This window comes from Chelonoidis abingdonii, chromosome 11, assembly GCF_003597395.2.
Source record: "Chelonoidis abingdonii isolate Lonesome George chromosome 11, CheloAbing_2.0, whole genome shotgun sequence".
NCBI lineage: Eukaryota > Metazoa > Chordata > Testudines > Testudinidae > Chelonoidis > Chelonoidis abingdonii.
Window position 1 is genome coordinate 58,066,865 of NC_133779.1, and position 15,798 is coordinate 58,082,662.

General features: G+C 49.3%; 1 protein-coding gene and 1 long non-coding RNA gene across 2 annotated transcripts; both read left to right on the forward strand.

The window, feature by feature from the left end:
* Positions 1-8,235: 8,235 nt before the first annotated feature.
* LOC116830907 (CD276 antigen-like) lies at positions 8,236-13,510 on the forward strand. The gene is made up of 4 exons (XM_032790584.2): positions 8,236-8,807; positions 11,182-11,529; positions 11,659-11,831; positions 13,451-13,510. Exons 1-3 carry the CDS (start codon positions 8,741-8,743, stop codon positions 11,667-11,669), a joined length of 426 nt encoding a protein of 141 aa, XP_032646475.1. The 5' UTR covers positions 8,236-8,740; the 3' UTR covers positions 11,670-11,831; positions 13,451-13,510.
* A 67-nt stretch (positions 13,511-13,577) lies between these two features.
* On the forward strand, positions 13,578-15,588 carry LOC116830908 (uncharacterized). Its single transcript, XR_004375099.2, has 2 exons — positions 13,578-14,035; positions 15,259-15,588. It is a non-coding gene; the product is annotated as an uncharacterized LOC116830908 (long non-coding RNA).
* The last annotated feature ends 210 nt before the right edge of the window (positions 15,589-15,798 follow it).

Sequence of the window (15,798 nt, forward strand, 5' to 3'; positions counted from 1 at the left end):
CTATTCCCCACCAGAACATGCTCCTGGCTGCAGCCAGGTCCCCTCTAGCCAGGAAAGGTCACTTCCCTTGTTGAATGAATGAACCAATGATGGTGCTTCCACGTGTATAAACTTCTTACCCTCTGTTACAGAGCTCACCACCACATGGCCAACTATAGCGCAACAGGCGAGTCCTGCCTCAGTTTCCCCTGGTGTTCCCAGGGATGACTGAGTTGCCTACCCTTTCTACCGTGGGTCAGACTGATGGTCCACTCTGCCCAGAAGAGGACTGTTGCCTCATTCAAGCCTCTTCTGGGCATAATTTACTAATACAATTCCAGGCTTTGGTTTATCCCTTGAAATAAGGCAATTCACAACCCCCAGATTAAGACAAATGACAAGGCAGCAGTTCTCCATCCCCACTCTGGGGACTGTCACACAGGCATTTGACAAGGGTCTTCCCACAGTGTTGCCCTCCCCAGTCACCTGGGAGCCCTACCCCTGTGGAGTGTGGTATATTGAAAACTGTGTTAAAACTGGGATCTATCACTTTAAATTCTATGAGGTGTTCCTGGCCGTACTGGGAGGCTGGGGGCTCTGCTGGGAAGAGTCTGATCAGAGTCTGCAGGGAGCCTGCCTAGAACAAGGTGGGTGAATTGAGCCCCTGGGCTGGGGGTGCAACCTGTTTTGTCTGTTGAGAAACAGTCAAATGAAAAAAACCCATTCAATTACATCATGTAATGGCAGACAGCTAAAAAGGGACAATTTTAAAATGCTCATATACAAATGCGAGTAGTCTAAATAGGACGGGTGAATTTGAGTGCCTCGTATTAAATGAGGATATTGATGTAATAGGCACCACAGAAACTTGGTGGAATGGGGATAATCAGTGGGACAGTAATACCAGGGTACAAAATATATTGGAAGGACAGAACAGGTCGTGCTGATGGGAGAGTGTTACTGTATGTGAAAGTAAGTGTAGAGTGAAATAAAGTAAAAATCTTAAATGAACCAAACAGCACCATAAAATCTCTATGGATAGAAATTCCATGTTTGAATGATAAGAATATAGCAATATATTACCGACCACCTGACCAGGATGGAGACAGTGACTGTGAAATGCTCAGGGAGATTACAGAGGCTATAAAAATAAAAAATTCAGTTATAATGGGGGATTTCAACTATCCCCATAGTGACTGGGTACATGTCACCTCAGGATGGGGTGAAGAAATGAAGTTTCTTGACACCTTAAATGAAGCTTCTTGGAGCAGCTAGTTCTGGATCCCACAAGGGTGGAGGCAATTCTTGATTTAGTCCTAAGTGGAGCACAGGATCTGCTCCAAGAGGTGAATAGAGCTGAACTACTTGGTAATAATGACAATAACAAATAAAATTTAATATCTGGATAGGAGGAGGACACAAACCACAGCAGCCCACCATGGTAGCTTTTCATTTCAGAAAGTGGAGCTACTCAGAAATGCAGAAGCTAGTTAGAAATTAACAGGCAAACTGCACAGAATATCATAATAGAGGCTCAATTTAAATGTGTGCCCCAAATAAAAAACATAGTAAGAGAACCAAACAAGTGCCACCATGGCTAGAGAACAAAATAAAAGAGGGAGTTAGAGGCAAAAAGGCCTTTAAAAAGTGGAAGTTAAATCCTATTGAGGAAAATAGAAAGGAGCATAAACTCTGGCAAGTGAAGTGTAAAAATATAATTAGGAAAGCCAAAAAAGAATTTGAAGAACCGCTAGCCACAGATTCAAAAAGTAATAACAAAAAATTTTTTTTGAGTACACCAGAAGCAGGAAGCCTCCTAAACAACCAGTGAAGCCACTGGATGATCAAGATGATAAGAGAGCACTCAAGGACCGTAAGGCCATTGCGGAGAAACTCAATGAATTCTTTGCGTTGGTCTTCATGGCTGAGGATATGAGGGAAATTCCCAAACCTGAGCCATTCTTTTTAGGTGAGAAATCTGAGGATGTCCCAGATTGAGGTGTCATTAAAGGAGGTTTTGGAACAAATTTATAAATTAAACAGCAATAAATCACCAGGACCAGATGGTATCACCCAAGAGTTCTGAAGGAACTCAAATGTGAAATTGCAAAACTACTAACTGCAGTCTGTAACCTATCATTTAAATCAGCTTCTGTACAAGATAACTGGATAATGTGACACCATTTTTTTTAAAAGGCTCCAGAGGCGATCCTGGCAATTACAGGCCGATAAGCCTGACTTCAGTACTGGACAAATTGGTTGAAACTAACAGAATGATCAGACACATAGATGAACACGATTTATTGGGGAAGAGTCAAAATGGTTTTTCTAAAAGGAAATCATGCCTCACCAATCTACTAGAATTCTTTGAGGGGGTCAACAAGCATGTGGACAAGGGTGATCCAGTGGATATAGTGTACTTAGATTTTCAGAAAGCCTTTGACAAGTTCTGTCACCAAAGGCTATTATGCAAAGTAAGCTGTCATGGGATATGAGGGAAGGTCCTCTCATGGACTGGTAACTGGTTAAAAGATAGGAAACAAAGGGTAGGAAAAAATGCTCAGTTTTCAGAATGGAGAGGGGGAAAAAGTGGTTTTCCCCAGAGGTCTGTACTGGATCAGTGCAGTTCAACATAGTAATAAATGATCTGGAAAAAGGGATAAAACAGTGAGGTGGCAAAATTTGCAGATGTTATATAAAACTACTCAGGATAGTTAAATCCAAAGCAGAACTACAAAGAGCTACAAAGGGATCTCACCAAACTAGGTGACTGGGCAACAAAATGGCAGATGAAATTCAAAATGGCAGATAAAATTAAATGTTGATTAATGCAAAGTAATGCACATTGGAAAACATAATCCCAACTGTACATATAAAATGATAGGGTCTAAATTAGCTGTTACTGCTCAAGAAAGAGATTTTGGCGTCGTGGAGAGTTCTCTGAAAATCTCCACTCAATGTGCAACGGCAGCCAAAAAAGCGAACAGAATGGTGGGAATCATAAGGCAGAAAATATCATATTGCCTCTGTAAATCCATAGTACACCCACATTTTCAATACTGTGTGAAGATGTGGTTGCCCATCTCAAAAAAGATATACTGGAATTGGAAAAGGTACAGAGAAGGGCAACAAAAATGATCATGGGTATGGAACAACTTCTGTATGAGGAGATTAAAAAGACTGGGACTTTTCAGCTTGGAAAAGACAACCAAGGTGGGATAGGATAGAGGTCTATAAGATCATGCATCGTGTGGAGAAAGTAAATAAGGAAGTATTATTTACTCCTTCCCATAATACAAAAACTAGGGGGCATTAAATGAAATTAATAGGTAGCAGGTTTAAAACAAACAAAAGGATGGATTTCTTCCCACAATGCACAGTCAACCTGTGGAACCAATTGTCAGGGGATGTGGTGAAGGCCAAGGCTATAATATGGTTCAAAAAGAACTAGCTAAGTCCATTAGCCAGGCTGGGCAGGGATGGTTCCCTGGCCTCTGTTTGCCAGAAGCTGGGAATGGGCAACAGGACGGATTACTCGGTAATTGGTCTGTTCTGTTCCTTCCCTCTGGGGCACCTGGCATTGGCAACTGTCGGAAGACAGGATACTGGCCTAGATGGACCCTTTGGTCTGACCCAATCTGTCTGTTCTTATGTTCTCTTTCCTTGGCTTTGGTTCTTGCATGTTAAAGTTCTGGAGTCTAAGAATTAAACAGTGGGATGTTGCAGTCTCCCAGTGAGATCTGACTGGTCTGTGTGTGTGCCAGGAATGTGACACTGAGCTCCTGGGGTTTGGCCTGCCCCTGGGCTGAGCCAATTCTTCCCCTTTACCTAGGGGCCCCTGCCTGAGTCTTTCCCCGGCGGGGTTCCCTGCCTCTGGCCAGCCCCATCCCATCAACTCTCATCACTTCGTTCTCTGCCTCTGCTCTTCTCCAAGCAGCTCCCAATTCCTGCCCTTTGTCCAGCCTCGCGTGATACCCCCAGGAATGCCCTGTTCCTGCTTCCCATTCCTCATCCTTCCCAGCTGCTGCCTGGCTCTTGGCAGAGCCCAGGGGCCCACTCTCAGGCCCCACTGGAGGCAGCCAATGAGTCACAGGGGATCCCTTAGTGGGCCCCCCTGTGACATCACTACAGCAGTGCTTCCTTGCGGCTGGGTCTGGCAACTGGCTTTTGGCCGGCCTCCCCTTTCTGTCGGTTGCTTATGCAGGAGTCCCTCTCTCTCCGTAACTCAGGGTGCTTCCTCTTCATGACTCAAGCTGCTTTGCCGGTGCCAGACGGGGAACCCAGGCCCTCCCTCTACACTGCTAGAAGCCCAGAGACCCTGTACCCAGCAGCCAAGGTCAGCACAGTTACACTCCTTGCTGCTGATTCCCTGGACTACATCCTACCTACCTAGCAGCCTCTCTTGGGTTTTCTTCCCCATAACGTCCTGTGGCTCCTTATAGACTAACAGACGTATTGGAGCATGAGCTTTCTTGGGTGAATACCCACTTCGTCGTCATGCATCCGATGAAGTGGATATTCACCCATGAAAGCTTATGCTCCAATACGTCTGTTAGTCTATAAGGTGCCACAGGACTCTTTGCAGCTTTTACAGATCCAGACTAACACGACTACCCCTCTGATACTTCCCCATAACGTCTCTGGGCTGACTCTTCTTTCAGGGCTAGGATCCCCGGGCTCATTCTTCTGTGTTCCGTCCACACTACCTCTCTGCTCCCAGAGCATGGGTCTGGCAGACTGAGCTTTGCGCTCAGGACTGGGAGGTTAATAGAGAACTGAGTTGTCAGAAGCAGGGTGGCTTTGGGGGTGGAGCAAAGAGCAAGACTCATGACTGAAAGGGTTGCCAGCTAATATTGTATCAATAGCCCAAAGTTTACTAGCCCAATCTATTTATGGAACCAGGGTGGTTTTTAGCAACACTTTGGTCTATTTAAGGACACCCAGGCTGTTTTAGTTGCCAGCGCTTGTCTCTCTCTTGTTTCCGACAGGGAGTAATATGGGATTGAACTAGGAACTGTGCTACAGAGAAAGGAGAGGTGAGTGCAATTATATGAATTAAGCGGCAAAGCCCAAGGAGATGGTGGAGAGCAGGGCTGGCTGTACGCACCAGCGTTCCAAGCAGCACTTTTCAAAGGGTGACATTCCTCTGAGCTCAAGGATGGAGGACTGGGTGCATAGCAGGCCTGGTTCCCCTCCACTTGCCACTGGGGAAGTGGTCGGACAGTTGGCCATACTATACCCTGAAAGGGGGTGGAACAGATGACAGCCAGAAGGCTGTGGCATAAGAGGACTCCACGGTCCCTGAAGTGATGCGGGTCTGGGAGCAGATGTGATGGTGGGTGAAGCACCATTGCGAGAGGGTGCACTGACCTGCGGAGCTAATCCCCAAGATGACCAGCAGGAGGCACCAGTGGTGAGTCACTCACACCCCGTCACAGACCCTTTGTCCTTTTCATTCCATAGTTCTTGCATTTCCATCACAAGTGCCCTCATGAGCATTTAAGACAGGGGTGGGCAAACTTTTTGGCCTGAGGGCTGTGCTTCCTGGCCCCTGCCCCCTATCCGCCCCCTCCCACTTCCCGTCCCCGGACTGCCCCCTTCAGAATGCCCAATCTATCCAACCCCCCTGCTCCTCGTCCCCTGATCGCCCCCTCCTGGGACCCCCCACCCCTAACTGTCCCCCCAGGATCCCACTCCCTTATCCAATCCTCCCTGTTCCCTGACTGTCCTCCGGACCCCTAGCCACATCCCCGTCCCCTGACAGGCCCCCTGATAGGCCCCCTGGGACTCCCACTCCCATCCCTCCCTGTTCCCCATCCCCTGACCACCCCCCTAGAACCTCCGCCCCATCCAACCTCCCTCTCCTTCCTGACTGCCCCCCAGAATCCCCTGTTCCATTACCCAACCCCCTAGCTCCGCACTGCCTTACCAGCAGCAGGAGCTCACAGCCGCGACACCCGGCCAGAGCCAGCTGCACTCCCCACTCTGCCCAGTGGGAGCGGCAGGCCAGAGCTCGGCCAGCGTAGCGGAGTGGCTGCAAAGGAAGGGCCGGGGACTAGGCTCCCCGGCCGGAAGCTCAGGGGCCAGATGTGGCCCACGGGCCATAGTTTGCCCACATCTGATTTAAGAATATCTTAATACCCCCCTCCTTTGTTTTTTTAGAGCACGTTTTGCTGCTTTGTCACTTTCAGCTATTTGGAGATGCGGGAACTTGATTTCACTTATGTCATTTCTGCTTTCCAAAGTCCCTGTTTCATTTGTCCTTCTGCCTGACAAGGAATCAGAGCAAATTACAGCTGTAGCCAGCTGCACGTCTCTAATCCAGGTTATGCCAACATTATCCCCAGTAGTACAGCCACCAGGATGGTCACATAAGTCGATTGCCTTTTAGATATCTGGACATCAAGGCTAGGAACACGAGACGACTGTTCCCGCTCTACTCGTCCTGTTATCTCTGCATCCATCTCTTCAGACGTCAGCCCCCTTCTGCTACAAACTTCCTTTCTTTATACCACCAGCCTGCTCCAGCCCAGCTGGGCTTCAGAATGAATTAAGACTGGGTCTCCTTCCAGGGGCAGCCAGGTGACATAATTAGCCTCCCAGGCCCATATTAACCACTCCAGGGCCTGTGTGGCTCACTCACCCCATCACACCCCCTCATTTTCTTCCTGCAAATCCCCCCACAGACCTCCATTTTGCTGTGATACCTGTGGTTCGGCTGCCAGTGCACTGAGTCCGCTGCCAATCACACTGCCCAATAGTGTCTCCTTACCTGCTATCTCTTGTCTTAGATGTAGGTTATCAGCTCAGAGTCAGGACAGTCGTTTTGTTCAGTGGGATCCTGGTCCATGACTTTGGCTCCTGAGAACTATTGTAATACACCTAATAGATAATAATTATTATAATGAATAATAATATAAGCAAAGTCAGAATGAGCTCTACCCCAACGTTTGTCGGTGGTGAGCTGTGGAAAAGTACTTCAGGGGCTGATCTTGGTTGCATGGGTGCTCCAAAATGGTCACGCTGGCTGCTGTGGGACCGTCAGTCTCTTTGTTTTCAGGGTAGGAGTAATAAAGTGTTGTTATCTTGGTTATGTGAATCAAGGACAGTAGAACTGTACTTGGCATTTTATGGTGGAGGGACTCGCCCTCAACTAAGTAGCTCTCGGTAGTCAAGGGACATGGGCCCCAAGAGCTAGTGAATGGGGAGAAGTATTGTGAGTAGTGTTGGTTGGCCATGAAGGTTCTAAATATCACTTTGATCTTTCTCTTCTCAACTGTATAATAGTGGAGCTAATTTTGACTCTCTATTAGGAGTCTTATTACATCTTGCAGAGCTCAAATCACTGATTATGAGGTGTAAGCATTAGACTTACTTTGGGTGAGTGGTTCTGAGTGCACCAACATTAGGGCCCCCCTGCTAACAGCTGAAATCACTAAAGAGCTGTGTTAAGTGTGTGTGGGGCCCGGAGACACATTTGTAAGCGGCTAGCAGGATGGCTAGCAGAGAGGTAAAGCTAGCAGGACAGCTGGTGGTGAAGACTGCAGCAGAATCCCGTGGAGAGGTGTGGCAATTGGCTGTTGACTGGAGCAGGTAAACTGCCCCCATACCTCCCCCCACTTCCTCCCAGGCTAGGAGGTAAACTCTGCAGATGAACTTCTGAACTCTGAGGCTGCTCTGACCAAGGACAAACTGTGGGTGGGGGTGACTGTTGGGTTGCTGGACTTGAGACCCCGAGGGCAAAAGGACACTGCCAAACTTACTTGGAGGTGGGTCTTTCGCTCATGGTTTGTGTTATGAATCCTGTTTGTGGTATTTCCCCACATAATGCCACATTGTTTCCCTCCTTTATTAAAAGGATTTTGCTACACTCAGACTCAGTGCTTGTGAGAGGGGAAGTATTGCCTCCAGAGGTGCCCGGGGGGTGGTGGTGGTGGTATGTAATTGTCCCAGGTCACTGTCTGGGGGCTCAACCCGGTTTTGCATTGTGTTACTGGAACATAACCCCTAGATACTGAAACCGGCCCTTGTTGCTGCCAACTCTGTCGGGCAGAAGGGTTACAATAATATACACCCTGCTGTCATGGACACATTGCTGCTGCTCCACCTCAGACAATGAGCCCCAGCAGCCTAAATCGTATCTCTGCAGTTTTGTTAGCAAAGCTTCAGTGCTCTGGTCAGATCCCAGCTGGGGTCAATCGGCAGTTGCTCCATTGTAGTCAATAAGGCCAGATCTCAGCTGGGGTCAATGGGCCGTAGCTCCACTGGAGTCAATAGGGCCAGATCCCAGTTGGGGTCAATGGGCCGTAGCTCCATTGGAGTCAATGGGGCCAGATCCCAGCTAGGGTTAATCGGCCGTAGCTCCATTGGGGTCAGTGGGGCCAGACCCCAGCTGGTGTCAATTGGCTGTAGCTCCACTGGAGTCAATGGAGCCAGATCCCAGCTGGGGTCAATGGATCGAAGCTCCATTGGGGTCAATGGGGAGCTTCCAATCTGAAAGTCAGGAAACAGGCTCCACAGGTTTTAATCTGGCCAGACAACAAGGGGACCCCAAAGGGGCATGACTCCTACTGCAGGGCTCACCCCAGGCACAGCAGAACACCCCGTCCACCAGTGAAATCGGGGGGAGATGAGAGAGCCCATCTTCCACCCACAGACGTTGGGAGCCCTCAGAACGGTTAGGCCAGCTGGTGTCTGTGCACTGTCTGGTTTCATTCATGCCCAGTCTAGCCCACAAGTCTGGTGTCTGTCTTGCAGATGAATGTCGGTTCGCTCCTCTTCCCAGTCCATGCTGCTTCCCTTCTTGATTCTCCACTTTGCAGTGGTGGGTGAGTGATTTCGGGGCCCCAGTATGGGGGGAAGAGTGGAGTGTTTATACAGAGAGAGATTGTAGAGCTTGGGCAATGGGATGCTCTAGGGGCAGGGACTATCTCTTGCTGTGTGTCTATGCAGCACCTGGTGCGACGGGGCCCTGATCTCAGCTGGGGCAGGGACTCTCGCTCACTGTGTCTGTGCAGTGCTTGGTAAGATGGGGCCCTGATGTCACTTGGACTCAAGTTGCTCCTGTGACATAAATAATAAATTACATCCATAATGCTACATTGTTAAGTTTGCAAAGTCGCACTAAAGAGATATGAAATGCCAGTGTTAAGGTCACCCCATGCAGCCCTATCTCTGCCCCCTTGTGCGTCTGAATCATGACGTAGCCTTTAATGGCAGGAAAAAGCACTGCCACTGGCCCCCTGCCTCATTCCATGCACACGGTGACATGCTCACTTAATGGACAGCTATTCAATACTTGGTTTAATCCTCCCTGGGCCAGGTGTGGCCCCAGGCCTGTTCCACTGCCAGTTAGTCAAACTCTGCTCTGGAGACAGGATTGTTTACTTCCTCATGGGCTTTTCTGTGGCATTTCCTCACTGTAGCATCTCATTCCTTACTTCACTGCATTTTCACAACACCCTAGCAAGGTGCAGGGCTGGTATTGTTATCTGCATTATACAGCTGAGGCCCTGGGAGTTCAAGGTGCACTGCTTTGGGGGCCCTCATGTGAGACGCCTGAAAGCTGAGTTTGCAGAGTACTTAACATTGTCGTTTTGGACTGAGTGGCTCGCCAAGCTCCAGGGCCTGGCACGGTCGTTCTTGTCAAGGGGATGTGATAGTGTGAGTGAGCTCTGTTCTCAGTGGACTCTCATTCCTTCCCAGGTAGTGTCTCCCCCACCCTGTTTCCCAGAGCACAGAAGGAACAAACAGCAGGAGGCTGTTCCCTGGCTCCGAAATCCCCACACCTGCCCCTCCAGTGAGCCCTGTGCTCACACAGCTCTGTCTCTCTGCTTCCTCCCACAGTCCTGCTGACAACTCCTGACTTCTTGCTTGCCATGCACATGGCCATGCACCCAATCTCCTCACCCGTGTGTTTGCACCCAGGGAAATGTCTCAGCCCACACCACTTCACTCTGAGCCTCCATGGGCCTTGTGTAGTAACGTCCTTTATATGCAACTCTCTCTGCATGAAATACTCCTGGAGGAATTCTGTGCCACTGTGCACACGCAGAATTCATGTCTGGCGCAGAATATTTTTTTCATCCAGAAAATACATTCTGCTTGAGAAGTGCTGCAGTTCCACCTTTCACCCACCAGAAGCCACTGTGGTGCCAGAGCAGCCAGATGAATGCAGATGGCTGCTCTGGTGCCACAGCACCTTCTGGTGGGCAAAAGGCAGAATTGCAGCACTTCTCAAGCTGAAGATATTTTATGTGGTGGGGGGAGGGAGAAATTCTGTGCATATGCAGAATTCTCCCGGGAGTAACCATAACAGGGTTTGATTGCTCCCTCAATAGAGCCTGAAGTAGGGAGCTTGGGGCAGCTACTGGCTTTAACCAGTGATTATCTTTGGATTAAATACTCCACTGAGAGCAGCTGTCAGCACGTTCCACGTAACAATATGTTCAAAGTACAGGCCCTGTTGACTTCAATAGTCACTGTGAGCTCTCAGACCTTCTACAGATCAGGCCCCAGGCTCTCAAGCCAGGCACACAGAAAATCAGGAACATGCAGTTACTGTCTAGCTCTGAAAAGTTTGCTATAAGTGACATGTCCAGCATCACAGAGGAAATCAGTGGCAGAGGAGATCAACACCAACCTGCGGAGAGACCCCAGCAGGCTTTGTGATGTGAGCAGCCGAATCCTCCTGCCCAGAGCAGGGGGCAATAACTACACCTGTGGTCCTAGGGAAAAAACAGCATCTGATTAAAGATTATCTAATAAAAGGACAGAGTTAAGGTTACACAGGCAACCTTAATACAGGCATTTCCTAACTTCTGAGTGCTGAACTTTGCATCTGTAACATCTTTGAATGTAGCTGTTTTATGTGTAATAATAGTCACTGGCGAAAAAAGCTCAAGGAGGTTTGGAAGGGATCTAACGCTTCAGCTTCACGGAATCTCACCAGCTACTCACAGATCGGGGTCAGGAAGGAAATTCCTCCTCTGAGCAAGTAATAACTGTCCACTGCAGGGTCTTATGCCTTCCTCTGAAGCATGAGGATGGGATGCCAGTCTATATGGCCCGTGGGTCTTCACCAATCCAGCCTTCTCATCATGCAGCGCCCCCTGCTGGAAGAGGCTAGGATTGGAGTAGCTTGTATTCATCATACACACACACAAGGAACCCACTGACTCCTGTGCTTTTTGCTCTGCACAGCAACCTCAGCACCAGACATTGTAGCTCAGTTTCAGGGGGACGTCACTCTGAGCTGCCTCTTCCCGTCCCAGCCCGGGATGAACCTCCAGCGTCTGACCCTCACCTGGCAGAAGGAGCGGGTAGGGGCAGAGGCTCTGGTGGCTCATAGTTACTATTACGGGAAGGAGCAGTTGGAGAGACAAGACCAGATTTATAGGAACCGGACCCAGATGGATCCAGAGGGGCTGGCCCGGGGGAATGCGTCCCTGACACTGAGGGGTGTCCGCATACAGGACGAGGGCATCTATCTCTGCCACATCACCTCAGAGCAGGGCAAGATTTCAGTGAGGAGGCAGGTTGCAGTGATGGGTAAGCAGGTACCTCCTTGAGAGTGTGAGGCGCCAACCTGGCCCCATTGAAATCAGTGACCAAACTACCTGTGATTTCTCTGGGCCCTGGCAGCCAGCACCGCAGACCTTCCATTGCTTTGTGTTCCAGCCTCGTACTAGGAGGTCCGACTGGAGGTTAGCGTGAGCAGCCAGGTGACCCTGACCTGCCGTGCGGAGGGCGGGTACCCTGAGGCCTCCGTGCTGTGGCTGGACGGAGCCAGGAACAACATGACGGTGGAGAGCGACACCAGCCTGCAGAGAGACCCCAGCGGGCTCTGTGATGTGAGCAGCCGAATCCTCTTGCCCAGGACAGGGTGTGGCAACTACACCTGCCTCCTGGAGAGCCCCAGACAGCCCCGCATCGTCCGACACCTGAGCATCTCCTGCAGCCCAGGTACCTGGGATGGAGAGGGTCCCAGTGCATGTGCCGGCAGCCAACTTAGTGGCTTGCTCAGACCTGCCGACCACCCGGCCTGTGCTTGTCATGTTTGGCTTTTCAGTCCCTCCTCCAGGGGAACACGCCCCTCCCCCCCACGCTCTATGGTGTCATGGAAAAAGTCACCCACATATTGATTTCGGTTCAGAGACTGAAGTCTGAGGCCCGCTGCCCATTTATTGAACACACACCAATGCCTTGGGGGTAGCAGCCATTAGGAACTGCCCCCCCTGAAGCAGAGTATACCAGAAGCTTTTAAAGTTTAAAACTCCAAACAAATTACACATCGTTAAGTAACGATTGACCATATTAGGAATTAAATTGCACACCCCTGAGTAGCAGTAACCTTATTAGGAAAAAGGGACTCAGAGTCTTCTGGTACTTTTCATTATTCTTTTGTGACTTTGCCCCGGATGGGTGCGATTTGAGTTAAGGGCTTTTTGATGGTTTCCAACGCTGTTACAGTTTTGCCTTTTATGGGGTGCTTATAACACAATTGCCCCTTACAAGGTACAGTTACTCAATGGGGGTAGTCATAAAAATGGGGTAGGGGGAGGCATGGTTACTCATTTTACATGATTGCTTTACACAAGTAGTTACTATATTTCAAAAGCAGTAGGCACATATTGCAAATTATTCTTGTGGCCGGGGCTTTTTTACCCTCCTCCTCTTTAGCCCCTCTTCCATCCCTGTGTCTCAACCTTTGGCTGCCACTGTCAGGGAGCACAACACTTAGCTTGGTTCAGGCTTGTGGCCTGTTAGCTGCAGGACGGGCTGAGGCCAAGCTTAGACTAATAGGGCTAGCTTAATTTTCCCCCACAGTGGCAAAATCCCCATCTGATTGGTCGCCTTCCTCACTCCTCCCTCCTCTTGGGGGGGAAGGGCAGCCAATTGGAGCTGCCTGATCCCTCCATATATTCTTAGGCCAGAAGGGATCCTGTGAGCACCTAGTGCGACCTCTGCAGTCCCCCAGCCATGGGCAGGAGCGGCGCCAGGGTTTCTGGCGCCCTAGGCAGAATTTGGGGGGGCGGCATTTTGTGTGCTCCCCACGTGGCGCGTGGGAGCTTCCAGTTCCACTCCCATCAGGCCCCCAAAAAATGACCCTCCACTGAAATGGTGCAGGCGACAGTGGCAGTCATTGAGCTGCTCAGTTCCCTGCCGCTGTTTTCTGCAGCACGTCGGCAGAAGGTCCTTGTTCGGCAGCATGCCTGGAGCAGAACCTGAAGCTCCCATGTGCCCCGTGGGGAGCGCACAAAATGCTGCCCCCCAAATCCTGGCTCCCTTGGTGACCGCCCAGGGTCGCCTAATGGAAGTGCCAGCCCTGGCCATGGGACTGCCGTGAATTAATTCCTGTTTGAACCAGGGCAGCAGGCAAAGGTGGGGAGCAGTGGGGGGGCCCAAGGCAGAGGTAGGGGGAGCACAAGCCACAGATCTCCCAGCTCATCCCCATGTTCTCTTTCTACAGATAACTGTACTAACAACCTGTGCCTGCCTATCACCCTGCCCCTGATGGTGCTGCTGGGTGTTCTGGGAATTCTCTGGTGCTTCCTGAGGCGTCGGTTCTCATGGTATTCGGCTGCAAACGGACTGTGACACACGTAATGTGAGCTGCTTCTCTGTGTCTCTGTCCCCTCTCTGTCCGGGTGTACGTCCTTGAAGGCAGGGCCTGTCTCTCGTAATAGGACGCTCGTGCGAGGCTGTAGAGAAACAACAGTCCTTAACAGAGACCGAGGCTCTGGTTCAGTGTGTGTTAGGTGTCATCTACTGATGGTCCCTATAATAATCTAATACAAATGCAACGTGACTCCCTTATTTTCTTACATGGTGTGAAGTGCTAATTAGACTGACTGCTTTAGCTCCATACACAGGAAAACAGCCTTCTACCATTGCCAGCTAGTGGAGTAACTCCTTTAGCTCCACCTAGAATAGAAGTGTGCTAGCTCGACGTCAAGGAGCCCCTCTGAAGTCCTGGGTGCCTTTGTCTCTTTGAAAGATGCATTTTCTTTCTGTTCAGATAAATTCAGAGCTCCTAAAATCCACCTACCGTGATGTGACGATGTGGTTCTGGCGGGACCCAACTGAGAGTGCCAAATCAGGATCAATTGCTCAAACAGGGCAGTCACAGCCCTAGGCTGGGGTTTTTCCACCTCTAAGGCAAACCAAACCAGCCAGACAAAAATGACTTCGGTGTCACCCACTGGCTAAGCACAAGTCACACAAGCAATTTCCTTAGACACTCCAGTCTCCCAGTATCACCACCAGTTCCACACGTCTGGGGATGAATGGTTATGAAAACCAACACCCCAGTAAAAGTAAAAGGTTCTCTCGATCCCAAAGGACCAAGCCTCAGACCCAGGTCAATATGTGTTTAGGAGATATTTAATAAGGATGACACACAGAGTTTGGCATGTCAGTCATTAGTATCAGGGGCAACACACAGAGTATGGGGGGACGCTGGATTTTGGTATGGGTTAGCATATAGTACATACAGTTGTAATGGTCCCCAAGCGGGTATACACATCAGATCTTACCCACAATCACGCTCGTTGCCAATCCTTTAGAATCTAAATCTAAAGGTTATTCATAAAAAGAAAAGATAGAGGTGAGAGCTAGAATTGGTTAAACTGAATCAATTACATACAGTAATGGCAAAGTCCTTAGTTCAGGCTTGTACCAATGATGAAGTAAGCAGGTTCAAATATGGTCTCTGGAGAGCATCCCCTGCGGGATGGGTTCATTCACGTCGCTTGTGTAAGCCTTAGCTTGCCAGCAAAGTTCCTCCAGAGCGTAAGAGCAGGATTGAAGACAAAATGGAGATGAGCCTTGCCTTATATAGACCTTTTCCAAGGTGTAAGAACGCTCCTTTGTTCCTAACTGTGGAAAGTACAGCAAAATGGAGTTTGCCAGTCACATGGGCCAGTTCTGCATACCTTGCTCTGATCACCGGGCTGTATGCGCTTCTCTCGATGGTCTAATTTGTTAGGTGATGGTCCTTAATGGGCATCAAGGCAGGCTAAGCAGCTGAACCAACTAGTCTGGGTGTCACCCAGAACTGCAGCACCAATTTAACTAAGACAAGATTATCAGCCAATACTTATAACTTCACTACAAAATGATAAGACATACAGCAGCATAATCTAACCAGTAACCCGTAACCTGGTCTTAGACACCTTATATGACCCCCTTTACATAGAATTTGGTGCCACTACAGAACCTTGGTTGCAACCCATGTTCTATATGGTCCCAGTTTATATCAATAACGTCACACATGAGCACTCAGGTTTTGCTCTGTGTGTTGGGCAGCTGTATGACCTGATTAGCCTGTACATGTCCCCGCAGCCACAGTCCTTTGGCAAGTGTCCTGTTCATGTTGGACATCTTCCAGGATAGTCATGGCTTCCTAACCCCCAGCAAGGCGGGTACGATGCCTCCCATGTAACAAGGGTCATGCACACACACACACATACACAAAACTTTTCAGCCAAATCTCTTTTTCCAGTGAAACCCGCGGCTTCAGCAGCTGTCCCAAGTTTTGTGAACTCCAGCCAATTTTGCTGACTTGTTTGTTTCAGGAAGAAAAATAAAACCATGGAAATGTCCCTGTCTTTTTGGTTCACAACAACTTTCCCTTTCAAACCTTCCTTGTAGAAAAACCAGGTCCAAAACCAGCCCCAAGGAAACACTTTGACTTTGTCTGAAGGATTTAGACCCAAAATTATTTTTTTTGAACTTTTTGCAGAAAATTTCAAAACCATTCGGTTCCCCCCAAAATTTGTCAAAATTGCCAGTGAACCAAAAAACCCGTTATTGGCC

Bases quoted from the DNA above. Each gene is read 5' to 3' on its own strand.
- LOC116830907 (XM_032790584.2), top strand. From the start codon at position 8,741: ATGTCGGTTCGCTCCTCTTCCCAGTCCATGCTGCTTCCCTTCTTGATT. The intron at 8,808-11,181 runs GTGAGTGATTTC...TGCTCTGCACAG, and splicing joins TCTCCACTTTGCAGTGGTGG to CAACCTCAGCACCAGACATT.